Source organism: Lingula anatina, chromosome 6, assembly GCF_051362555.1.
Source record: "Lingula anatina isolate TDL-2025a chromosome 6, LinAna3.0, whole genome shotgun sequence".
In the NCBI taxonomy this organism is placed as follows: Eukaryota; Metazoa; Brachiopoda; class Lingulata; order Lingulida; family Lingulidae; genus Lingula; species Lingula anatina.
In genome coordinates, this window is record NC_141772.1 from 24,158,119 (window position 1) to 24,184,378 (window position 26,260).

At 37.2% G+C, this 26,260-nt stretch overlaps 3 protein-coding genes across 3 annotated transcripts; 1 reads left to right on the top strand and 2 right to left on the bottom strand.

The window, feature by feature from the left end:
- Positions 1–478: 478 nt before the first annotated feature.
- Positions 479–26,260, top strand: LOC106172836 (sushi, nidogen and EGF-like domain-containing protein 1). Its single transcript, XM_087016233.1, has 10 exons — positions 479–596; positions 7,235–7,329; positions 16,576–16,721; positions 17,557–17,850; positions 18,590–18,727; positions 19,558–19,726; positions 20,110–20,348; positions 23,322–23,508; positions 23,962–24,076; positions 25,076–26,260. Exons 2-10 carry the CDS (start codon positions 7,275–7,277, stop codon positions 25,086–25,088), a joined length of 1,356 nt encoding a protein of 451 aa, XP_086872359.1. The 5' UTR covers positions 479–596; positions 7,235–7,274; the 3' UTR covers positions 25,089–26,260.
- Positions 7,684–10,498, bottom strand: LOC106154941 (uncharacterized). The gene is made up of 2 exons (XM_087016256.1): positions 10,158–10,498; positions 7,684–9,729 (listed from the first exon to the last, which is right to left on the bottom strand). Exons 1-2 carry the CDS (start codon positions 10,174–10,176, stop codon positions 8,186–8,188), a joined length of 1,563 nt encoding a protein of 520 aa, XP_086872382.1. The 5' UTR covers positions 10,177–10,498; the 3' UTR covers positions 7,684–8,185.
- Positions 12,228–14,235, bottom strand: LOC147761403 (uncharacterized). The gene is made up of 2 exons (XM_087016257.1): positions 13,620–14,235; positions 12,228–12,850 (listed from the first exon to the last, which is right to left on the bottom strand). The coding sequence occupies exons 1-2, from the start codon at positions 13,863–13,865 to the stop codon at positions 12,722–12,724; spliced, it is 375 nt and encodes a 124-aa protein (XP_086872383.1). The 5' UTR covers positions 13,866–14,235; the 3' UTR covers positions 12,228–12,721.

The following is a 26,260-nucleotide window of genomic DNA, read 5'->3' on the forward strand; positions in this document are numbered from 1 at the left end:
GTCCAACGCATGGTTGGTTGTACGACCAATGATGGCCCAACGTATGGTTGCTTATAGACACAACGTTGTAAAGTATGAAATGGTCAACCATAAAACTTTTTACGAAGATAAATTTTAAGAACTTTTTTAAAACCTCGTCTACTGAGCTTAAATTTCTTAGTCCTGATGGTAACTGATTCTGTTCAAGCGGGGCGTATATTCAGTACTTCTGCTATCAGTACTATTTCTGTTTCAACTACTACATCTACTACTACTACTATTACTACTACTAATTATGATAAAAAATAATAAGCACACACCACTAGTTAAATTTCAATAGTTTCAGCATGGCTGTCTTTGACGGAAACTGCAATTACCCGTCTTCTGCTTAAACTTAATTATAAATTTTTAATCTGTTGAGCTTTGCCTCACGTCAATCAAACGTCAAATTGTCTTTAAAAATGTAACATGACGTGTGCAAAACGTTCATCTGAAGCATTATAAAGGCACCGTCAATCAAATCATTTTAACAAAAAGGCTGGGGATATTTCAGTTTTTCGAGAAGTCCAGTTCCTACCAATAAATACTGCTGCCTTCAACTTGTGCGGACCAAAGTTGTAAGTACAGTATTTAACTAAGTAATTCAATAGTGCGCTTGTCGAGAAGTTATGTATTATTTCTTCCCGAGGCTTAACTTAAAAATAATATCAAATCCAATGCTCTGTACGAACCAACCCATAAGTTACATGGGCAGAGGATGCATTTTGATTCTTGTTTTCCACAGTTATTGTGGTTTCTTAAATGATATTTGAAGCTGATGGGTGCATGGGTAGGTTTCTGAACATTAGGTTGCATCCAAAGAATGTTTGTAACTGCCATATAAAGCCGGTATACGTACCGAGCTTACTAGAAATATCATGATAAAAACTTCAAGTATAATCTGTGTTTACAAGTAGGCCTACTATTGACATCGGTATACTGAGTGGCTTTACTGATTATTTTATATTTATCGTTTTCATCCGAGAATTTACGGGCAGGTCACTGCGTTTTATAATATAATTTTAGTGTCCTACTGATATCATTTCTTTGATTAAATTCATCAATGAAGAAAAAAATCCATGGCTTATTCTAAGTCATAAAACAACCATTAGAAACGATATATGGATGTCCGTATTATCCAAATTATCTACTGTTAAAGAGGTACACTGTTAAAGAGGACAATCATATAAGTTATCTATTCACAGCAGCGGTAAGCTGTGTATCTGGCCTCATCTTGCTGCCACCAGGACTCTCTAAAGGCAAAGCATTCTTTCTGACAGGTTTCTCAGAGTTCAGTTTGAAATAACTATCCAGGCACAGGTATTAGGTTGTCTGAATTGGCGCAGATTTGTTAAAGGACCAGTAGAACGGTTTTTCGATTAGTTAATTAATTACTACCAACATGTTGTCTACAGGTTCAAAGCCACGTTAGCTGCCCAGTCCCATGGTTCTGAAAGTTAACTGCGAATACAAGTACGCTTTGTGGAAGGACGTCTCAATCTTGTAAAATAAAAAATTTGTCTTCTGTCAACTGGGAGGCAGGCGCTTTTCAGAGTAAATTTACATTAGGTTCAGGTTTTCATGGATGACTACCAATTGGGAATTCCGGCCCATAGCGGGTATAGATGCTCCCACTGCCCCCAGTCCGTCTATGCGTTAAATAGGTGAGGCAGGTAATTTCGACTCCCTCCTAGATGATGGTTACATTATTTACTGTCTTACACTAGCAAATGAACAGACTTTATGGTAAAAGATGTCAGACGTTCGGTGTGACAAGTGTAAAAATTCTGTCAGACTGAAACAAAATCCGTAAAACCAAAACAAAATTATAGAAATTATTTGATGTTTAAATAATTTCAGGTGTAATTATCACCGTTCTCAATCATAGACAATCATTGTTCAACTGTGTTCCATTTATTTCATAATTTTGCAACATTTTTAGACACAAAAAGATATATTTTAATTAAAAGACTAAACATATGTTTTACTTATGATATACACGGCTAGATTATATTTATTATCCATTAAGTGTCTTTACCATGTTCATTTTGTAAAAATTTGGTGCCGTATCGTTAAAAGTCTTTGCCTCCCTGGAAATGTGATGGTGCTTTGTAAGTTGACATCCCATGTAATCTTTCCTAACAAATACCTGTACAGGTATATACAGACTTGACATTTAATATGGAATATTTTTTTCCACATAATTTTTCATCAGTTTTTTCCTATTTTGCTGACTGATAAATAAAAATAAGGATTAAAATAGTGTTTCAATATCTTTTAATTATCTTTTGATTTCATTGTGGCATCAGTTCATTAATGGAATTCGCCAGAAAAGCAAACAAAAAAACACACTGCCTATTCTATGTCATACGACAACCATTAAAAGATATATTTTGGATCTCCATATTTTCCATATTATTATCTGTAAAAGAGTTACACGCCCCACAAAGGACCCTCATGTCAGTGTCTAGTCACAGTAACGGTCGCTGCTACACCTGACCTCTTCTGGCTGCTACCAGTGCTCTCCAGCGGCAAGGCATTCCTTGGGATAGGATTTTAGAGTTCAATCTGGAAAAAATTCGAGAGATCGGTCAAAATATGTCCAATTTGGTCCAGTTTTGTTGTAGGACATGTAAGCCATTGATTCGGCGAGTAATGGCCTACCCACATATTGTCTATGTGGTTCAAATATGGCTGATGACCAAGGTATCTGCTCATTCCCTTGGTTCTGTAAGTAATCTGCTATTAAATGTGCTCTGTGTGAACCGGCAATATTACCGTGCAACTTAAAATTGTTCCTATGGTGCCCCCTATCAAATGATAGTCAAGTGGTTCCCAGTTTATTCCTTTATTTAATCTGGTTCAGGTTTTCGTCGATGACTACCATTAGTGTTTTGGCACCAATGTGGTATCTACTCCAAATACTGACGCTGTTAATGACCTTAGTCACTTTACACGCGGCACACGCTTCGTCGTTGGTCTCTTCTGGATGTCTGTAAATTTTGTTTTGACTAGTTGAGCGGTACAGGTGAAATATGACCTCAATAAAGAAAGCCATGAGATTTCAGTATTCAACCCAGAAAGAGTCAAGTTCCCCAATTAATTAGAGAAACATACAACGATGTTTTGCTGTTTACACTGGGTTCCTCGGAGGTCATCTGGTATTCTAACCTGCTTAAATCAGTTTGGTGTTCGCTAAGGGCCTTGAAAAATGCGTTTTGGTGGCAATTTACCCCTCATTCTTACTAGGTGGTTTTTGTGTAGCTGCCACAGCATATCCCGAAAGACAGTGGGTCCTGTACCCGGTGGTAAAAATTCAATACATTGGGTGTGGCCTCTTTGTAGGTACATCAGTCTGGGCATTACTCTATAAATCTGTGCGAAGTGTTTCGTTTGACGCCATTATCTGTCTGGCAATGTCTCTTTTCCCCGCGCCATTCTGTCACAGATTAACAAAACTGTAAAGCACTGCATAGCTCATTTTACACATTGCAAAACCGACCACTTGCATACAAAATTTCAAATTCTTCTATGCAGTAGTTGCCGACATATGGATACTTTCTTGACAGTACATGCTTTGCCAAAGCCAAGCTTTGAGCACTACCCAATTAAATCACTGCATATTACATATAGTGCAGCAGCGCAATAAACCTGGTATTCAGTTAATTGGCACCGACACACCTGACTGCACACTTCTACATATCTTATATGAGATCGAAGTTTTTTGAAAAAAGAACGCATTTTTACCTAGGCATACCTTCGAAACTGAAAAATTCCATTTTAAATGTCAAGTCTGTATATTTTTTGTACCGGTAGTGTGATTGAGGGCATCCGTGATAGAGCAGTTTTACTGTTTACTGTGACTGTGACATTTTGTTCTTGGTACTCGAGTTTAAGATATACCGGTTTCCTCTGTCGTTGTCTAAACTGACAGTTTTCAGTCTGCAAATGATATTTTTTAACACTTAATCAAACAATAAGGCTTTTGTGCATTAAATTTAGAACAACATATGGCCCATATCGTTCCCAGTTCACTTGCCATTTAGTTCAGAAATAAATGATATTTTTATTTAATCGATAACTCGTTGAACATGGATCCTGGGTGTATTTTCCTCTTCGTGTGTCTCTGTCTTGGTAATTTGAATCCCAGTAGTACACAGTAATACCTTGATACAAGAAGTCATGAAAGTTCATAAATTCTTCGTAAGTAGCAAAAACTGTGTAAAGCTTAATAGATTTTGGTTCCTTTTTTCATTACTTCGTGTAAAAGATTTTTTTTATCTACTTGAACTTCTTTATTCCGGTCTCTGCGTAGGATCACAAGTCCTCTAGTAGTTCTGTACGGAGCGTTCCTTGCGACACAATAATCTGTCTGGGAATTTCTGTCTGTTTTCTGCCTTTCTAGCTCATAGAATCAATACTGTGACTCACTGGTTCGCTTTATTCCCACACCGTTAAACTAGCAACAGGTATAGAAAATTTCAAAGTCATCTGTGCAGACGTTAACGAAACGTGGAGATATGTCGACTTTTTAAACAGAACCATGGTCTGTCATAGTCATACCAGGATTAGCCCAAACAGTAATACCTAATGGAATTATGGCATATTACGTAGTGTAGGAGTGCTGCAGACAAGGTGGTCAATTAATTATCAATTAGATAATTTAGGAAAAAAATTAAGATATGCATCCGAAATAAGGTTAGCGTCACTTTGATGGTTTAATATTATTAAATGTGTGAACATTTTATAATTGTGTGTAATACCGTATCATATTATTACGTCCGCCAAGGAGGTTATGTTTTCACCCCTGTTTGCCTGTCTGTTTGTCATCAACATAACTCAAAAAGTTATGGATGAATTTCGATGGAATTTTCAGGGTAGGTCAGAAATGGGTTAACTTAGCAGTGATAAGTTTTTGGTGGTGATCCGGATAAATAATCAATCAATAATCAAAAATATCGAAAATTTAGGGGTGAAACGGCATTGGATGGAGACTTTGCTGCGTTGGCGGAGGTCTGCGCTCTCTGAGTGCTTTTCTAGTTTATTACAAGTTCTCCTAATGAGCCGTGTGGCTGCAAAATTGCAGAAATTAAATTAAAATAAACACTGAAGGTGTGCCTGGATCACTAAGATTATTTTTTTATCCCATCTCTACCAGTTGTCTGGAGGTGCGCCTTGAGGACAAGGTGGTGGTGGTAGAAGAATTTAATATTAACTTAATCAAAGGGATGCCTGGATTACTAAGATTTAATGTAAATCCCATGTGGCTTAATAATTGTGAAGTCAGTCTATTGGAGGGAGGAAAATAAATAAAATTGCAGTTTACCAGAGAATGAAAATCACAATGTCAATAAATAGTTCATTCAAATTATCATAATTACAGACATATCGTCATGATGGGAGGGGTGTTTGGGGACGATTGTCCTGAAAGGCCGAATATGATGGTCAAGAGGAAGTTAATATCCTGCCACCATTTCAATGCAATCAAGCAGTAAACAAAAATGGACATGCCTTCGTGTTTGTGATTACCATATGTACCATGGACATCACGCGAACCTGGCACAAATTCTTTGGGGTGCAATGGCCACTGAATGGCCAACTATTGACGAATCGAGACCCCCGTGAGCAGCCCAATGCAATGAAAGTCCTTAAACGCACTTTTATGACACCTTTGTTGTTACGTCAACTTTGTTGTCACTTCATTTATACAACGTGGCCGCCACCCAGCCATCCCGTTAGCTGCGTCTAAATTCTTATAACATTATTATTTCTTCTATCTGTTCCTAGACCATAAGAGTTAGGAAGCTGAAACTTTGGTGAATAGTTTACCCATCATCAGGGATATGCATGGGCACTTTGGAATTTTAGTGCCACAGGGGGTTGGGCTGTACCCTGGGGGGGGGGTTGATTCTAAATTCTTAAGACATTTATTATTTCTGCCATCTGCCCTAGACCATCGGAGTTAGGAAGCTGAAACTTGAGTGATTTGTGTACCCATCATCAAGGAGGTGCATGGCCCCTTAAGAAGGGGGAGGGTTGATTCTAAATTCTTTTTACATTGTAATTTCTGCTATCTCCTCCTAGACCATTGCATGTAGGAAGTTGAGCCTTTGGGAATTGGTGGACCCATAATCAGGGATGTGCATAGGCACTTTGGAATTTTAGTGTCACGGGGTATTGGGCTGTCCCCTGGGGATTGATTCTAAATTCTTATGACATTGTTATTTCTGCTATCTGTTCCTAGACCATTAGAGTTAGGAAGCTGAAACTTTGGTGTATAGTTTACCGATCATCAGGGATGTGTATGGGCACTTTGGAATTTTGGTGTCTCAGGGGATTGGGCTGTTCCCGCGGGGTGGTTGATTCTAAAATCTTATAACATTGTAATTTCCACTATCTTCTCTTAGACCATTACAGATAGGGAACTGAAACTTTTGGAATTGGTACCCATGATCAGGGAAATGCATGGGCATTTTGGAATTTTAGTGCCACAGGGGGTTGGGCTGTCCCTGGGGGGTGATTCTAAATTTTTTCACATTGTAATTTCTGCTATCACCTCCTAGACCATTGCAGTTGAAACTATGGAAATTAGTAGACCCGTCATCAGGGATGTGCATGGGCACTTTTCAATTTTAGTGCCACGGGGGTTGGGCATTGTCCTGGGAGGTGGTTGATTCTAAATTATTATGGCATTGTAATTTCTGCCATCTGGTCCGGACCATTGCTAGTAGGAAGTTGAAACTTTGGGAATTGGTAGACCCATCTTTAGAGATGTACATATACACTTTGGAATTTTAGTGCAACAGGGGTTTGGGCTTCACCCGGGGGTTGGTTGATTCTGAATTCTTTTCACACGGTAATTTTTGCTATCTCCTAGACCATTGCTGGTAGGAAGCTGAAACTTTGGTGATTAGTTTACCCATTGTCAGGGATGTGCATGGGCACTTTGGAATTTTAGAGTGGCTGGGGATTGAACTGTCCCTGGGCTTAAATTTATTTAAGTCTATTCCCAGAGTATTAGAGTGTGATTGGTGATTCTATTTTTCCTATTATATGCTATGAAATACTTTGATTTACTGTACTAGTTAGGGGTAGATGTACTTTTTTGTTACCACTTTATCAGATTCTGATGTATAGCAGATATTTTTAATATCTCAACGTCCATATGGAGCCATTCTTAGATTTATAAGTTGTTTGTTCTGTTTCTATTTTACAGGAAGATTACAATCAGCCTATTAACCAGTTTGCTGTGAACCATGAAGAGTGACTCTGTTGGCTACTTTTTGGTCATCTCCATGATGGCTGCCATTGGTACGTTGAATGTTTTTATTATTATTATGTTATCTTTTAATTTTTTAACAGACACATTCTTCAAATTTAAAAACCAGTTTGGTTGTATTATAACCTCCGACGATGAGGAGACCCTGTTTTTGGTAGTGTTAGTTAGTTAGTAAGTTAGTTAGCTAGTTACTTAGTAGGCACAAAATAACGGACGGAATTTGATAAAATTTTAAAGATAAATCACATATAAGTACTGTTTTGGGTTATAAAAAAACATAAAACTCCTTATTGCACACGGTTAGCTTTATTCAAAATTGTTCATAGCAAATAGTCAATAGCCGATAGCCGATAGCAGAAAGCCGAAAGCCGAAATCCGAAAGCCGGTCACTAAAAAATAAAAAATAAAATACAATATAATATGTTCTAAAGTATAATAAAATAATGATTCTTATGAATTAAAACAAATACATTGTACACTTACATAAATTGTGGAGTATATATTTTAGAGAGTCATGTACTTCTGTCTATCTCCTGCAAAGTCAGTGGTGTGTGTGTCCTTTCAGTACTGTAGGTGTGGTCTTTTGTCTTCATGTGTCACATGACTGAGTGACCACATTTTACATCCTAGACTGAACAGTTTTGATAATATTTTGTTGATCCCAGAACATCGGGAGGTTCTCCTCGCAGAGATACGTTACATATTTTTATCTCTGCAACACTAATTATTAAACTTAAAGTTTAAATGTCACACAAAATTTTAACTAATGAAATATATTCATATACTGTAACTAAACTAGAACTAATAAAGAAATAATTATATAACATCATTAATAACCTGTGTACTAATATAATATATATACAATGTTGCATTAGTATTTAAGAGCAATTACATATCCTCAATAGGAATTAATAAACCCAATCTTCTGACAGATCTCTCTACCTCAATATTCTTAGCACCCTTGTACTCATGAACTTTTTCTCCCACTCTATAATTTTTATAAGACACTTTCACCCTTCTTACAAGACCATCAGTGCCAGGGAAAACTTCAGTAACCTTTGCAAGACGATATTCTCCCTTGAGAACATTGCTATCAGGTACTATAACAACATCTCCCACTTTCAAGTCTCGATTCCCTTTAAACCACTTGGTTTGATGAACAAGAGTGTGTGCAAAGAGATTCTTCCATTGCTCCCAGAACTGTTTTATACAGCCTTCTACTAAAGTGAGACGAGATCTCAAGGAAGGATTTGCATCATAACCTCCAGGATTTCTAGAAGTAGATCTACCAAGAAGTAGAGAATTGGGAGTAAGGATATTGAGAGTAGAATCAACACTGGGCATCACTCCTATTGGTCTTTCATTAAGCAAATCTGCAACTTGTGTAAAGACAGTGAGAATTTCAGGCACAGATAATCTCTGATTTTTCACACTCAGTTCAATTGCTTTTTTAGCAGACTTTACCAATGATTCTACAGCACCTTGATACCATGGACTGTCAGCATGCCCAAATTTCCAATTAAGACCCATATCTGAGCCTTGTCTCAAAAGAACATCTTTATCCATATTGGCCCATGCTCGTGCTAGTTCAACGCTAGCACCTAGAAGTTGAGAACCAGGGTCTGAATAGATAACAGACGGCCATCCTCGAATAGCTGCAAAACGAGACAATGCCAACAAAAATGACTGTGTATCATATCCAAACGCCACTTCAATGTGAACAGCCCTGCAACAAAGATCAGTAAAAATGACCCCCCATGCTTTACCAGTAGTGCGTTTTTGAACTTCCCCTCTTACCTGATAGGGTCCAAATGAATCCAACATCACAGTGGAAAATGGAGGAGAAGGCATGAGACGAGCAGGTGGCATAGGGCCCATTTTTTGATCAACGTATTTTGTTTTGAGAAGTTTGCACAATTGACAATTGTCACAAATACTTTTGCTTAATTTTGCAGCATGAGATGTCCAAAACCGTGACCTGAACTTTGCCACTGTAACATCGCGACCTTTATGACCACAATTTGCATGTGCATCATTCATAAACAGTTTGGTCAAAGGATGCTTTCTAGGCAGTAAAATCAATGGTTTGTTTTCAGGTGTCAGTGGATTTTGATGTGCAATGCGTGTCCCTACTACCCATAACCCATCTTGTCTAACGGGCATCAAAGTACGGAACTGTGCTTTCACACTATCATTATACCATGCAGAATTCTGAGCATCAGAAATCAAAAGCATTTCAGCCTGAACAAGTAAATCAGGTGTAACATTGGACTTATTTCCTCCTCGGAAAGAACCTGCTCTGAAAATAGCCAAGATCCTAGCATAAGCCCATTTTATAACTTTCAAAGATGAACACCTGGAATAAGATGTCTCTGCATGGGGTAATGTGCCAGTATTCACTGTTTTCACAGATGCTTGGATTTTCTTCTCACCTGGAAGAAATTCAGACACAGTAGGGTTAAATTTCACACTCCACTGATTTCGTGGCTTGTAAAGAAAATCTGGTCCATTGAACCACTCTGAATCAGGACCTAAATCACTAGGAAACCTACCTCTTGTGACCCAATCAGCAATATTATGCTGTCCGCTAATCCAACCCCAGCAACTAACATCCCCTGTTGTTGCTGCCTGGATTTCTCCAATACGAACACCCTCATATACACGGAATCGAGTGCTCAGTTTGTTAATCATACACAAAACTGTTTCTGAATCAACTAATTGCAATATTTCAGAAAATTGAAATCTGCATTCAGATTCAATTACTTTTCTCAACCTTTTTGACATAACAGCACCATTTAATTCCATTTGTGGAATTGAAATACGATTCAAAGGTGCAATTCGACATTTTGCCATTACTAACCTACACCAGAAAGTGCCATCTTTCAAAGTCCACCTAATGTAGGCTGCACATCCATATGCGTTTTCTGAACCATCAGACAAGATGATTAACATTGGATCACCAACAACATCATGCACTGGTTTCAAACATCTGGGGTATTTCAATTCATCAATCTGAAACAATGAACAGAAAAATTTCCTCCATTTGACATTTAATACCTCTGGAATAGCTTCGTCCCAATCTAGACGTAGTGCCCATGTTTCTCTCAAATACATCTTTGCAAGTAAGAGAAAAGGTGCAAGGAAGCCAAATGGATCAAATATACCCATCACTTGCTCCAAAGCTATGCGTCTGGTCAGCACAGTAGGTATTTCACCTGGAACCGTTTCGTTTCGTAGAGAAATTCAAACATGCTTTGAAAACAATAACATCATCTGAGGGAATCCAAGAAATGCCCAAAACTTTGTGTAATTCTGACTTGGCTTTAGGTACATTCTGACCCCCATAGATCCACCCTTTTGTTTTAAAACCTCCCTTGGAAAGAATAAGATCAATGTCTTTTGATAAGAGTTCAGCTTGAGAAAAGCTTTCCACACTTTCCACTATATGATCAACATAAGAAGATTCTTTGATGATATCAGCTGCTTGTGGATTGATAGAACAAAAGAAGTCAGCAGTCATGTCTTTTGCCTCAATTGCAATTGTACCTGCAGGCTTGTCTCCCATATTTACACGTGTAATGCACCAAATGTCTATTTTGGGTCTATTTTCCATGTCACGCCACAAAAATCTGTGAGTATTTTGTTCCAACTTCCCCAGAAAAACTGAATTATACATCTTTCTGATGTCACCAATTAAAACAACTGGGTTTTCACGGAATCTAATCAAGAGTCCTAGCAAATTGTTTTTGAATGTATCAGGGCCTTTTGCAAGAAATGAATTCAAAGAAACCCCTTGAAAAAGTTGGCTACTGTTGAAAACAATTCTGACTGGAGTTGATGAATTTTGTGGCTGCTCGACAGCTAAGTGTGCTAAATAGAAGACAGGACCTTCCCATTCAAGAATTTCTTCCTGGGTCATTTTTCTAGCTACACCTCTAGTTTCCATATCATGTATTTGTTCAGAGTATTTCTCTGCCCATTGAGGGTCCATTTTTAGTTTTTTTTTCAGTACTTTTCAAAGTGGCAAAAACAGCATTATAATTGTCAGGCAATAATGCTGGGTCAAATAACCAGGGATATTCAGCAGACCAGCATTCACGTTCTTTGTCATAATGCAATTTTGACGTTATCAGTTGTAATTCTTGTTCCTCTTTAAAAGAATATGTATGTCCCACAGATGGACATTTTCCACATTTGCAAGCACCACATTTTGGATTCATTTCCGTTCCCATTTCCTCACCTAATATGAAAGTGTCAATATTAGAGAGCTTTTCAGTAAAATGTGACTCACTTTTTGTTTTCAAAGACTGTACGCTTTTGTGCCCATCAAAGGAGTCTGGAAAGACAAGTTCACCCTTGCTTCTAGAAGGATTAAAATTCACAACACCCCCACCCTTAGAAGGGTTTGAGAAGGGATCAACAGAGCTATCTACAGTATGTCCCTGAGAGGGATCAGTAACCTCAACACCCCCACCCTTAGAAGGGTTTGAGAAAGGGCCAACAGAGGAAACTACAGTATGTCCCTGAGAGGGGTCAGTAACCTCAACACCCCCATCCTTAGAAGGGTCTGAGAAAGGGCCAATAGAGGAAACTACAGTATGTCCCCGAGAGGGATCAATAATCACAACATCCCCACCCTTAGAAGGGTCTGAGAGGGGGTCAATAGAGGACACAACACCCTGACTCTGAGAGTGATTAATAATCACAGCGCCCCCACCCTTAGAAGAGTCTGAGAAGGGCGGGTTAAATTCACTGTGAGTGACTTTCATGCAAGAAGAGTTCACATGCATACATGTACTGACAGATTTGCAGAGAGTAACTGAATAACCAATGCTGTTGGATTTCTCTGTTCGTTCCTCAATTAACTGATGATATCCTTGCAAACACACACCCAAATCCCCCTCCATTACACTGAGGACTCGATTTCTTTTTTTGGATGTAAACCAAAATAATCCCCACCTAACAATATGTCAACGGGTCCGTTTGGCCTTTGAAGAGTTTTTGGATCAAAATTGGGAAAAATGTTTGCAATGGCAGTCTCACTTAACTGAGAAACAGAGCTTGAGAGTGTAGGCAAACAAAAGGCTTCAACTTTCACTTTTCTACCATTGATAGTAATGAGAGTGACTTCATACAAATGAGTAGAAATTGTGTCTGTAGAGTTTAATGTATTCATTTGAATGGAAACTTTTCCCAATTTCTTTGCGTTTAGCTTTTTCACACCATTTTGAGAAATGAAAGTAGTATCAGCACCATCATCACAAAAAACGACAGCTTTGTTTTTGGATGAAGAAACTGAGACATCATATATGGCATAGAGTGTCTTACCATTACTTTTGGCTACATTGCTCTCAGCATGTTTGCTCTCCACAGAAGGGTCACCTGTGTTATAGCCTTTATCTACATTGGGTGCTTGCCAACACATCAGGGTATGGTGGGAACGTCTGTTACAGTAAGAGCATGGACTATTTTCTTTGCAGCTGGCTCTTCTGTGGGAAGCAAAACACCTGAAGCATCTACCTGCTTGTCTGAGTTTTTCTTTTCTTTCAGGCACTGAAAGAGATAAAAACAGCTTACACTGACTAGTGGTATGAGAATTGTCATTGTGTAAAAAACAACTATCATTCTGACTTGCTCTAACATTGTGACTGTGACTTTGTTTTTGTGTTTTGACAGGTTTTAATAATGCTTGATCATTAGCCATTTGTTTGAGAACCCCTAACTTTGATTGTAAGAAGTCCTGAAGTGGACCTAATAGATGTAATTGTGCTGAAACTGGCAACTTATTCTGCCCAATCTTTTCTGAGCAAGGGTGAAAAAAATGAAACAATGCGTGCCACGTCTTTACAAGAAACCATATGTACTTGATCTAACACTCTAGCTGTTGAAATATGGAATCAATTTTTCTGATCAATTGCACTTGCTCTTGATAATTATCTTCAGATGACACTGGTTTTAACTGGCTTATCTCTTCTAAAGCATTGGACACTGCTAATGGGACATTATCATAGTGTAGGCATAAAGCCTCCCACATCTTATCATAAGCATTTTCCGAACCTGCTGAAATGTTGGAAATTTCTACATAAGCTAGACCACTTTTACAAGAGTTTTTTAAATCCACAGCCAAGGCTGTTTTATTTTGTACGGCTGGAATAACCATATTTTGCCAAATGTTTTTGAATTCTGGCCAGTCTCTTCTTTGTCCTGAGAATTTAGGGATTTCCCTTTTTTTCAGTTGAATGGGTGAGTCTGAATTTTGAGTTACATTTCGTTTGCTATGTTGCTTATAAACTTGGATTGTATTGAGATACGTTTTTTTCACCTGTTCATCGTATTCATGAAGATCCATCTCAGCAACAACTGTGAATTCAGTATCTGCATCTGTTTCTTCACATAACACCCTGTATTCGTTCGTTACTTCCAAATAATCCAGATATCTTTTCTCTAGTCTTTCCACTGCATCCTTTACCTCAAGTCCAACATCAATGGCTTGTTCCAAGGCCTTTGCTCCCACAGTAACAGCCCTTTTAGCGTCACTTCGTTTCTTCTTTAACGTTTTCAAGTCCATGGTTATTATGTCAGTGAACTGCTTCTGGTAATCTTGATTGTTTGACCAAATTTATTGACTGTTTTGGGTTATAAAAAAAACATAAAACTCCTTATTGCACACGGTTAGCTTTATTCAAAATTGTTCATAGCAAATAGTCAATAGCCGATAGCCGATAGCAGAAAGCCGAAAGCCGAAATCCGAAAGCCGGTCACTAAAAAATAAAAAATAAAATACAATATAATATGTTCTAAAGTATAATAAAATAATGATTCTTATGAATTAAAACAAATACATTGTACACTTACATAAATTGTGGAGTATATATTTTAGAGAGTCATGTACTTCTGTCTATCTCCTGCAAAGTCAGTGGTGCCTAGACTGAACAGTTTTGATAATATTTTGTTGATCCCAGAACAAGTACCCTAGGTTCTAGATTCCGGTATTGCCAGCTCGATCTTGATTTCATATATAACCCATTTCAGCAATACCGGCTCTAGCGAACAGCGGCCATGTTACACTTCCGTCAATCAAATAGAACTGCTCCGCAGTGAATCTGCAGTTGAATGTCATCAGACCAAAATGAAACGTAAAACAGATTTAATTCTGCTTTATTTGCTAATCAAAGAACATTTAGTCCTGAGATATACACGTGAACAATACACGTGCTTCCCGTGTGCCAAATTTGACAGCTACACTTGATGCCCGATACCACTATAAGGGCTGTGCAATGGCTACACCAAAATTAATTTTTTTAAAGCAGAATTTTGCTTGTATTGTGACACTGACCTTTGACTGCAAGATATTTTCAATTCAAACTTCTAACTCCGTGTCAGGCATCTTGTCTCGTCTGCACGAGATAACTTCAGCGCAAGGTTGGAAAGGCAGCTCCAGGCGGCCAAACCTGTGACGTACGAGACTTATGACTTTCAAATATGGATCCAGGCGGACACAGCTGTGACGTGTGACTTCCAAATATGGAAGCGCCCCAGGCAAAATTTTGAAGAAGAACGCCCTCAGATTGTCGCTGTTCGTCAGAGCTAGTAAAAGCGACTCCATCACAATTGTATATTTAACAAGCTAGCTTTGACGTTGCTCTGACACTCAGGGTACATAAAAGTCAAAGAAGAAAATATAAGATTTGGAGGTGATACGGCTTACCACTGAGACACACTCTGTATCGAAACGCCACAAGAATGGGTTTTAAGTAAAACAAATAAAAAAGTACGTCTTGATCTATTTTAATTCGACACGTTTTTTGCCCCTCACGCAAACGCGCTCTGCATGGAAGTTGTAATAGTTACGTCTTGACGTAATACTGCAAGCACTGGCTCATGTCGCATTGAATTAATCAACCTGTGCGCAACCAGTTGCCAAAGGTCTTGACTCTACGACTGAATAACAGCCGAAGTTACCCAAAAAACTGTACTTTTATGCCCTTTTTGTATTTTTATATGACTACCATTCTGTAACTTGTTTCTAGGCGCATGCACAGACAAAACTCTACGTATACTTACAATTTTTTCCAAGAAACGGCGTGTTCCTGCCCCAAGTGGTTTAAATTAGATCTTGGACATAATTTTAACGTATGATTTTGTTCTTGTTTAGATCATGTCAAAAGCTGACAGTCTTCCAAATTAACTATCATCATTTGACAAGCCTACTGATGCAATTTAAATGGCTGGTAGGTGACCAAGAGCTCATTTACCACGTACATACATGGTTCTGCAGTATTTAGCATTATAATTTAATTACTAGTCTGCAAAGAAAAAAAAAACTTTCGTGGTCCAGCTTGTGGAATTTTTAATCTATCTAAAATTCAAACTTAAACATGCCCTGTAACCTTTTAAACTAATACGAACTTACCATTATAGCGTCCAAATGTTATTTTTCAGATACTCGATCAAAACTCGCTGTCGAGACGTTTAATTTACCTTTGAGGAAGGAACCATATTTATCTGCAGCCTGTTTCCGTGTTCTGAATATTCGTCTTAAAATATGTGTTACAGGCCCAGTCCTAATCTAGTCCTATGCCATGAGAGGCCCAGAACCCATCCTAATTAGGGCCTGGCTGAACCCAGTCTTAATGGTATCTTTGCTTAGTTAACAGCATAAATAGGCAAGTTAATTGACCAAGTTAATTGGTCAAGCTGCCAGTTTGTTTGTATGGCATGTGTAAGGGATGTATTAGACCAAGTCACATATTATTTCACTTACAGTTGTGGCAAATGAAATATAGTTGTATTTCATTACCTATGATTTGTAAAATACATCTGAGGATGATACTTTTAAAGATGTTTAATGCTTAAAGAAAAGGCATGTAGATTGATTTAGAAATATTTACTAAAGAAATGTTAAATTAAAGGCGGGCTGTTAGTGTGTTATTTTTAATTATCTAGGTTTTATACAGAATATAGGAAAAATTCTGCCCATTTATATTTTGTTGACCTTTCTGGAAAATATCTGCATTTCCTTAAGGATAAATTACAAAGAACATTTTTTCACAGCTGATTGATTTCAATTTCAATAGGTTAAATTTACCATATAAATATAAATCACAAGGTTTACCTGAAAAACTTAAAAACTGGATTTCTCCAGCTGAAACAGATGATCACTTTTAAAGATAAAGTATACTAGCATATCATTTATTAATGATGGACACCCACGAAACATGACGGTGTTGCTGAGGTGCACCTCCAGTTTATATCTATTCTGAATTTCTGTCTAACAGCTGCAGTCCATGGCTCCAATATACTGTTCCCGTATGGCACCGCAGAGGGGGACAGCGTCATGCCCCCGAACGATGACGGAGCTACCGGCGCGATCGCGCTGTCTACTGGTTTTCTTTATTACGGAAATGTCCATTCGTCCTTATACGTAAGTATGTTAGAGGTAGTGCTTTTTACGTCCTGCGATATTTTTAAAAGTGATGAAAATGACAGCAAGTGTCAGTACTTTTGCTGTTCGTGCTTGTGAATTTGTTCCTGTGTAGGCTATAATGTATAATTATTTATGCGATGCTACATATTTATTATGGAATTTGTCCATTTCATTGTTAATAACATGCAGTTTATCTTGTTCTTTTCACTGCCTTATGTGCTTGTTAATATCACATTATAAACTGTACATGTACTCTTGGCGATTCGTATTATTTGACAAAGATGTACATGCACTTCATACTACGTGTTTAAATGTTTGATTCGGTCTTGGTCGGGAGGTACATGTAAGTCAAGTAACATTTTTTACTGCATAGATTCAGTTAGCTGTTTCTCTGTTCCGCTGCAGGGGTCATGTTTGATATGGATGGGTGGCCACAAGTAGAGGAGAGCGCTGAAGTTTAAATGTTGTTCTTTTTTTTCGAAATACGATTCCACAAATTCCACATAGGGGATATTGATATACATAGGTGTCTAGCGGTATTTTGACTGAAAATGTGTTAAATTTATTTCATTCTTATTTTGAAGAGATGTCGCTTTTGAATAAAATTATAGCATATTTATATCTAATAAGATGTGCGTCAAGTACCACCCATCAGAGGGTGAGGGTGCAAGTGTTCACCAAGTACCAACTCCCAGTATTTTTGAAAAAAGGTTTTCATTTTTTATTTTTACAAATTAGTGGTAGCCTTATGCTTTCCCCGTCTTCAGGTCCATCAATAGACAATCTGCTAATCTTTACCAACATTCGATTTGATTGGTTTGGATTTATTCAGGTGAACACAAATGGTGCTCTAAGCTTCCTTAGAACAGTCACTGCTTACACCCCTTCCGCTTTCCCACTGGGCTCGAACATGCGGATAATCTCTCCGTTTTGGGCAGACGTCGACACCCGGAACGCGGGTAAGGTGTACTACCGCCAGACCACTAGCGAGGCAGTGCTACACAAAGTCAACGAGGATGTAGGGAGGAGTGAGGCGTGTGCTTCTGGGGCCAAGTTTGCTGCCACCTGGGCGTTTATTGCTACCTATGACGATGTGACATATTATGGCGGAAACAGTAATACACCGGTAATGATAAAGTTAATATGTAACAGAGAGCATTCCATAGTTTGGCATATCTTGATCTACCTTTTGTTCATTACCTCCGCCAAGAAGGTTATGTTTTTGGTTCCGTTAGTTTGTCGGTCTATCTGTCTGTCTGTTAGCAACATTACAGAAAAAGTTATGGACCGATTTTGATGAAATTTTCTGGAACTGTCAGAAGTGGGCCAAGTAACAGATGATTAGTTTTTGGTGGTGATCCGGATCATTAATCAATCAATAATCAATAATCAAAAGTAAAAAAGAAATCTATATCATTATAGAATGAAAATTTAGGGGAGAAACGGCATTGGGTGGAGACTTTGCTGCCTTGGCCGAGGTCTGCGCTTACGGGGTGCTTTTCTAGTTTGTCTTATTCATTGGGATATTTTTATTATTTCGATCATTTCATTATTTGCTGTTGTTAAAGCAATTGTTCTTTTGCCTTTACATTTTGCAGAAATGCATCATATGCCTACATTTTTTGTGTTTCCCCTCTGGAAACCAATGGACAAATGTTTAGATAATCAGAGTTACCTAGGCCAGCCGACACACATACATACAAAATAATGAAAACAAATCTGATGGCCCTAACGATAAATATCTAATTCTAAATCTTTGATTTTACAGTATAAAAGCTATGACGAAATAATTTTACTTTTTGGGGGGGTATTCAAAGCAATCCAGGACACGCAGTGAATAACTTGCCTCGTTTGGTCTTTTCCAGAGGAACACTTTCCAGGTTGTCTTGGCAACAGACGGTAGCCGTTCTTATGTTATATTTAACTACTTAGATGTGACGTGGACAACAGGGACGGCAAGCGGTGGAAACGCCGCGACTGGCCTGGGCGGAACACCGGCACAGGTAGAACTGAGAGCTCTTTTGAATAGTGCCTTCAGGACATGTTGATCTGCAGATCTAATATGGCTTACCAACTTGAAAGTTAATATTAAAGCATTTTTACATATGGTGCTGTATTATAAACACGTGAACCGCAGTAATTATGGAAAGTAAAACAAAAACATCAATATGTGAAATCTATCCACAGTTAAGATATACTGGCACCGACTTGACAATACCGATGATCTTCAATGATGATGACAATGAAATGATATGTGACCTTCGATCTTTCATTACATTCTAACTAATTTCTTATTACCTATGAACAGATATTTCTCTGTCTACATGTACTTCTTAACACTAAAATCACAGCAGGGACATGTGTGAATATTAAATGAAAAATCAATAATAGTCAAATATTGGGCTCCCACTTGAAAGCATGCCAAGATTTAGTTGCTCTGCCCATGCTGTGTCGCATTCAGTACAGATGACTGGTGGACTAACTGGTTCACCAACTAAATATGGCCGACCCCACTGAAAAAAACGATACCGCTAATTCCCTGATGATCTAAGCCAAACCTCCTCCATATGAGCCTTTAAACAGATTAAATTTCCGAGGTTTAATTGCTAGGCCTCTGCAATGACGGCACATGTGGACGCCGGGAGACCATGCATCAAGGTGGCATTGCTTTTTAAGTGGGGTAGGCCATATTTTGTAGGCCAATCAGCTAGTACGCAGAACATCTGTTGTGAATGCACTCTGGTTCTGAATGTGCCCTATCAGTTGTTGTATTTCTAGTGCTTATTTTCATTCCATTTCCTTTCCCGACGCGTCTTATTTTTACTGTTTACAGGCAGGCTTCAATGCTGGTGATGGAATACGCTATTTCTCCTTGCCTGGCTCCAGAACCTCTGCCATAGTGGACGTAGAGACAACAAGCAACATAGATGTTGAAGGTCGATGGGTTTTCAGAGTTGACGGAGGCACAGTGGAAAACATGGAATGCACGGCAAGTAATAGAGGTAACTTACCAGACACGCGTACGTGGCTACCACGTTGTTGGGATACTGTCACATGGTGATCACAATGTTAAATTCTTTTCTGGATCTGGAGGGGCTCAATTTCACATATATGCAATCTTTTGAACCATGCAATCGTTGAAATGGCAAGGGTATGGTATAGTGTAGTGACTTGTTTCAAGTGATCTCAGGGTGGTAGTTTTTTAATATTCTTTTTTTATTAACTCTTTTTTGATTTAATATTCTTTTTATAATCAAGGCATTTAATAGTGAATTAAAGCAGAACAGTGGGCAGCAGTAAAGCACATGCCTACTGTACAGAATAACTGACCTTGCATGATTTCTTATAGAGGTTTAATAAAAGAATATTATTTTACAATTTTCAGTGGGCCAGTGTATGGTCAGAGGGGATCCCCATTTTGAGCAGTTCGATGGGCGCCACTTTCTTTTTAGTGGGTTTTGTAAATATACACTCTCGGGAACTTTGCCAAATGCCACTGAACAATTTGACATAACTGGTACATTTGTCTCCTTTAAGCCTGGGAGTAATAGGACCATGATCCAGCAGGTTTTGATAGAAGTGCACGGTATGAACATTCAGATAACTACAGATGGAACAGTGAAGGTGTGTACCAATGGGTTTAACCAATTGTTGTTAGTAAAGGGATACAGATGGAAATATTTTAATTGCATATTTTTATTTTAAATTACCAGGGGAAAGAACATATCAGCCAAAGCAAAGCACAAAGGATGAGTGCGAATAAGGGGGTAAAAGTGCCCACTTTTGTACATGAAAAATAAATTGTGAATGAATGAAAAAAAATTGATGCCAAATTAAAGTTGGGGTCTTACACTTTTATGATCCACATAAAAAAATATTTTTTATTGAATTTGAAATATAAAAAATTAATAGCAAAATGACCTTGTCAAATATTCATGAAAATGTGTGTTTTAGGGGGGTCTGAATTGTAATGCTACATATCTTTAGTTATAGTAAGGTGACAACTGTGAAACTTTGTAATTGGGTACAGAAGGTGCCAGTGTAAAAAAGAAAGGCAATAAGTGGCCAATTACTGCTTGTGATCAATATTTTGATTGCTTTATTCTTAAATGTAGTGCTGATTGAAAGAAGAATCTTACAGTGACTTGAGGATAAAAGATGTTCATTTTTTATATGAGCCCCTGCCTCAGACAAGCTAATTATTCACGGTTGAAAAGATATGAATATAAGGTGAGATATATGTGAAAATCAGCTTGTCTGAGGGTTGGGCTCGATATGTACTCAAACTAAATAGGGACATTTTCAGTCCATATGCTAGCAGGCGGCCATGTTTATTCCTGCCATGAGGTAGTTGCTACATGCTTACATAGGATGGCTAGGCAGATACAGTGAAACTTTTGTACAAAAAGAACAACCCAAAATGAAATGTAGGTCTTTGAAAGAAAAATAGAGTCAGTAAAATATTTTCAATTACAACCAAAAAAAGAAAAGTCATTTTCATGTAATGCATGCTATCAAAAAAAAAAAAAAAAAAAGGGGGGGGGGGGGAATATGGATAGGAAATTGAGTCCAAATACAGTAAGTATATCATACTTTGATTCTTATTTCTTAGGATTAAGAAAGATTAAATGTAAAATGTGCTTCAGATATTCAAAGTTATATTAATTATCATCATAGCAGATGTACATTGTGGTGGCTCCTATTTTATATAGAGACCCATGCTGTAATAGACCTCTACACATAAAGGTGGCTTGACTCAACCCCCTCTAATGGGCATGAAAGGACATTTTGTACAACCAAAAGTGTTGTGTAAATGTCCCCTTTTATTTCTATTTTGCATGAAAAGTAAAATAAAAGGCTCCATCCCATACACCCTAGTTTTGTTACTTACGACCTAATCTTCAACAACAGCACTATTCATAATAGCTTTGCAGAGTTTTTTTTCTTTTATTTTCACCAAAATGCTATTTTATATAGCTTTATTTGTCAAGGAAATCTGCGAAAACCTATTGACTTGGTAAATAGTCCAACAAGAGACCACCAGCTTATAATAATTACCAGAAGTTTACCAGATAAAAGAAGTTAGCCAATATACTGATGAGCATCTGCTAGATGGCCAGTTTGATATCAGTGTATGCAAGGATGCACCTGATTTAATCAGAGCCAAAATAGTTAATTAAGGCACACATCTATTGCCACCAGTACACCTTATGGATTCAGACCTCCCATAGCAAAACTAGACCCATCAGTGTCTGGTACTGACAGTGTAAAGCTGGTTCCAAGACAGTTGGAAGTTGTGCACATATCACTTCAGTCCTGTGGTATATGGGGTTTGCTATGAGGCAGGGATACAATCGAAAATTATGTTGTGGAGAAGGCTGTTTGGATACCTCACATTTACCAACATCAAGTGGTGACAGTATTAGTGAGACAAAAAGCATTTTGGACAGCATATCTGATTAATTATCTTTTGTTTCTTTATACATTTTTTATACTCATATTTGTATATTTTGTATAAAATAACTCTTGCATTGCATTCTAAACAAGCTCTTTATCACATACATAATCATATATGAAGTACTTTTTAGGTGATTTAATTTCATTGTCATACAGATTATTGGCCATAACTGTTATTATGTGTTATATATTTTCATTTAGTTTTTAGTTATACCTTATTATTATTTTGGTACAATTTAAACCTTGTTTATTTTATGGTTAATGGAAACATTCCAAATAGCTGTTTAGAGTGCTTTTACACATGATTTTTTTGTTGTTACTGTAACAGCCTTTTGCTTTTAGCATTTTTTACTATTCCTTAGAGCCTTGTACAAAGTGTGTATTGGTTAAAAATACAATTATTTAGACCAACAAATGCTGGTCTGTGAGAAAAGTTATATAAAATTAATAAATACACTGAAACAAGTTTTTCTAGTTACAAGACTTTTATACAGTTAAGTGAAATCAGTGATGGCTTCTGTGAGAAAATACCGTAATATGCCACCCCTCCCTATCTTCTCTAGGATAAAAAAAAAAAAAACATAATTACTTTCCCATTTACTTGTGGCACACCACAATTATTTAACGTATAACTCTTTTACATCACAAGACAAGGTTCATTAGACAAAAAAATCATTTATGTAATATATATGCTGAAACAAGTTGCTCTGATTCATTAGACTGCATACAACAGGTAAATCCGGCTACCCCCCCCCCCCCCCCCACATACAACTCATTAAAATACTAAGTTACGATGCCTCAAACCAAATAATATTTTATCACACAACCAATATATGTATAATCTTTATAATAGCAAATTTTAAAAAAATTTTGACGATGGGCACTTTGCCAGTGGTTATTCGCACTCATCCTTTATGTGCATAATGAAGTAATACCCCCCGTACACACAAAAGTGCCTCTTTTTAGAGAGAAACGGTGTTCATCAAGCCATTTTCTCAAGAATAAAATGTTTCTCATATATTAAAAATACATTGCTTTTACCAATTACATTGCCCATATAAATAGTGGTCGCCAAAACATTGAGTGTGTGCTTACAAATGTTATTGTTAATGAGTCCTCATGTATTGACAACCATTGCAGGTTAACAATGCAACCATCAGTGCATCAACGACTCCACAAGATGTCGGCAGCGGTGTGATGTTGTCTCTTGACCCAACTGGCTTCCCAAGGACTGTTGTGGAGGTGCCTGGTGTTGTGAAAGTTGAACTCACCACCCCTGTTGAGGGATTAAGGCGTAAAGGACATAGAGCCATCATAACCGTTCCAGGTAAAATGGCAAACATACATGCTCATATATTTACACACAAACAAAGAGAGAGAGAGAGGGAGGGAGGAGGGGGGGAGGGAGTCAAAGATATTTAAACAAGGCAGAACCACCAATGTCCTTGTCACTGAAAGGTGACTGGAAATGTTTTAGCTACCAAGAACATGAGTTATTTTAAGACTAAAAACTGTTCAATATATTACACAATTGTGAGTTTTAAAGGCCATGGGGAAGATAAATTTTTAATTTACTATGTTTTTATAATCAATAAATAAAGTTTAATGAATGAATGAATGAATGAATGTACGAGTGCTTTTATCTATTCAGTTAAATTCATATATGCTCTATTTTCATGGTGCTTACACCAGATGATAATTGTTTGTGTCAGTGTTGTAAAATTATGTAAATATGCCGAAAGTTGTTCAATTATATTTAAAATGTTTTTCTTTACAACAGCCACATATGCTGGGAAACTGAATGGGCTGTGTGGAGATTTCGATGGTGATTCTGCTGACGATGAATCCCCCTGTTCTGGAGGCCCTCCTGCAGATTGCTTTGTGGATGACGGAAGGTAAGTAATGTTTAGGAACACTGTATCCAACAAAGCCTTCCAGTTTCAGAAAACATTCACTAACTGTGTGTCAGTCTAGGACCAGTTATATACCCCAGGCCACAATTAACAACTTGTCCATGAGCCATCAGTGTATTGCTTCGTGGGAGGCCGAAGGTAGTTGCACTTGGTACTCAAATCTATGTGAACTCAGAATTTGGACCCCACCCCCCACCCACCCCACCATGTCATCACATATTTTCTGTAACAGACACTCACAAATTATTGGTCATGATTAAATTAAGGATTGTATACTGTTATTGCTGTCCATGCATATTAGATAAAAGCATACAATTAAATCACTTCCTGCATTTATATTTTTTTTTCAGTACATGTATAAAATCAAATCTTTGCCACTTAACCTAACAAAATGCCCACAAGTAGTTTCAAATAGTATAAATTAAAGAAATACCAAAGGGCATCTTCTCATTCTTCAGATATTTTAATTCCGTTTGTGCCATATAAAACCCACAGTAGTTATGCATCATAGATTGCTACATGTGGTGTACTTTTAAGAATGGGGAGGGATGGTTAATTATGTCACATTGACTTTTTTCATAAATATGTTTTTTTTAGACACATTACTTGAACAACTATAGTGACTCTAGGATTATTTAGTTATGTTTTGATTTAATTATGTTTTGAAAAATATTTTAGATATCATGCGCACCACCATAGTAATAATGCTTGCAAATTGGTTATAGAAATACGTGTACCAATTAATTTTTGTGTACAGACACAGATGTTATCGGTAAAAGTGCACGGCGACGACGGCGACGACGGCGCCGACAGACGCAGATGATGGCTATATGTACAGACACATCTGTGTCTGTACATAAAAATGCAATGCCAGAAATAAAATTCCTATATGTTGCTTATTTCTGACTATCTACTGTACTTTGAATGAATATTTTGAATCCAAATCTCCTGTAAGATTCAAGTTTTACTTTGTTCTTTTAGTTGCGGAGCCTAGACTAGTAACACCATTACCAAGCATATAAGGCAAGATTACAGTGGACAGGAGGATAACAGACAAGATCTTAGAAACTCTGCAAGATCAGCATGCTTGATCAAATTGGGTTTAATCTTATTATTTTTTTAATCTATTGGATCTACTGTCTTTAACCTATTGATATGGTTATTATGCATTTTTGTCTTGATATTTAAAGAGTCCATTTTTAAGGACACTGAATTGGACTTTATATATTTACACCTAGAAATGACAGATGAAATTATTTTTAGCAAAATTTCTGGCAAAGTGCCTAATTTAAAGAAATTGTTATAGCTGGTAACTTAAATGATAACTGAAACTTTTAGATAATGTGCTGCTATATAGTATTACCATTTTTATCATGCAAGTTATATGTACATTTACATACCATAAAGGCTTAAATGTCATAAGATTGGAAATATTTAACAAATTAATTTGGTTAACATGCATTTTTCTTTTAATTGTTAATTTTCTTACCAAGTGATCATCATGTACATGTTTGAACCTAAAAGAAAAGTCAATCCTTTTATGTAATTCAAAGTAAACTTTTGCAAGGCCCCTTTGAAAACTAGTGATGATACTTTAGAATACTTAATGCATATACCACCACTGCAATGTCTTGGGTAGTTGACAGGTACAGAATTGCTGTTTACATTTCATGGGATTTACTGTGTTTTTGGATATTTTATTGTAGTAGTTTGAGAAGATATTGTTAAAAATATCATGTTAATTGGGAGGCTTTTTTATCTTTAATTGTGTGTTATAGTGTGGTAATCTGGGAATATGTTAAACTATCATGTTCGTTAGGGGGTTCTTGTTTCTTAACTTTAATGTTTTGGTAGAATATTTCAAAATTGTAATCTGGGAGGATATTATTAATATTTAGATTTAAATTCGGGGGTTCTTGTTTCTTAACTTTCATGTTTTGGTAGAATATTTCAAAATTGTAATCTGGGAAGATATTATTAATATTCAGAGATAATTGGGGGGTTCTTTTCATTTTAATTGGATGTTTTAGAATGTTTTAGTGCAGTAATCTGGGACATTGTTGTAAAATTTTTATGTCAATTGGGATTAATTTTGTTTGGGAATATTTTAGTGTTGTAATCTATGGCAATATTGTGAAAATATGGAAATAAAAACTGGTTATGAAA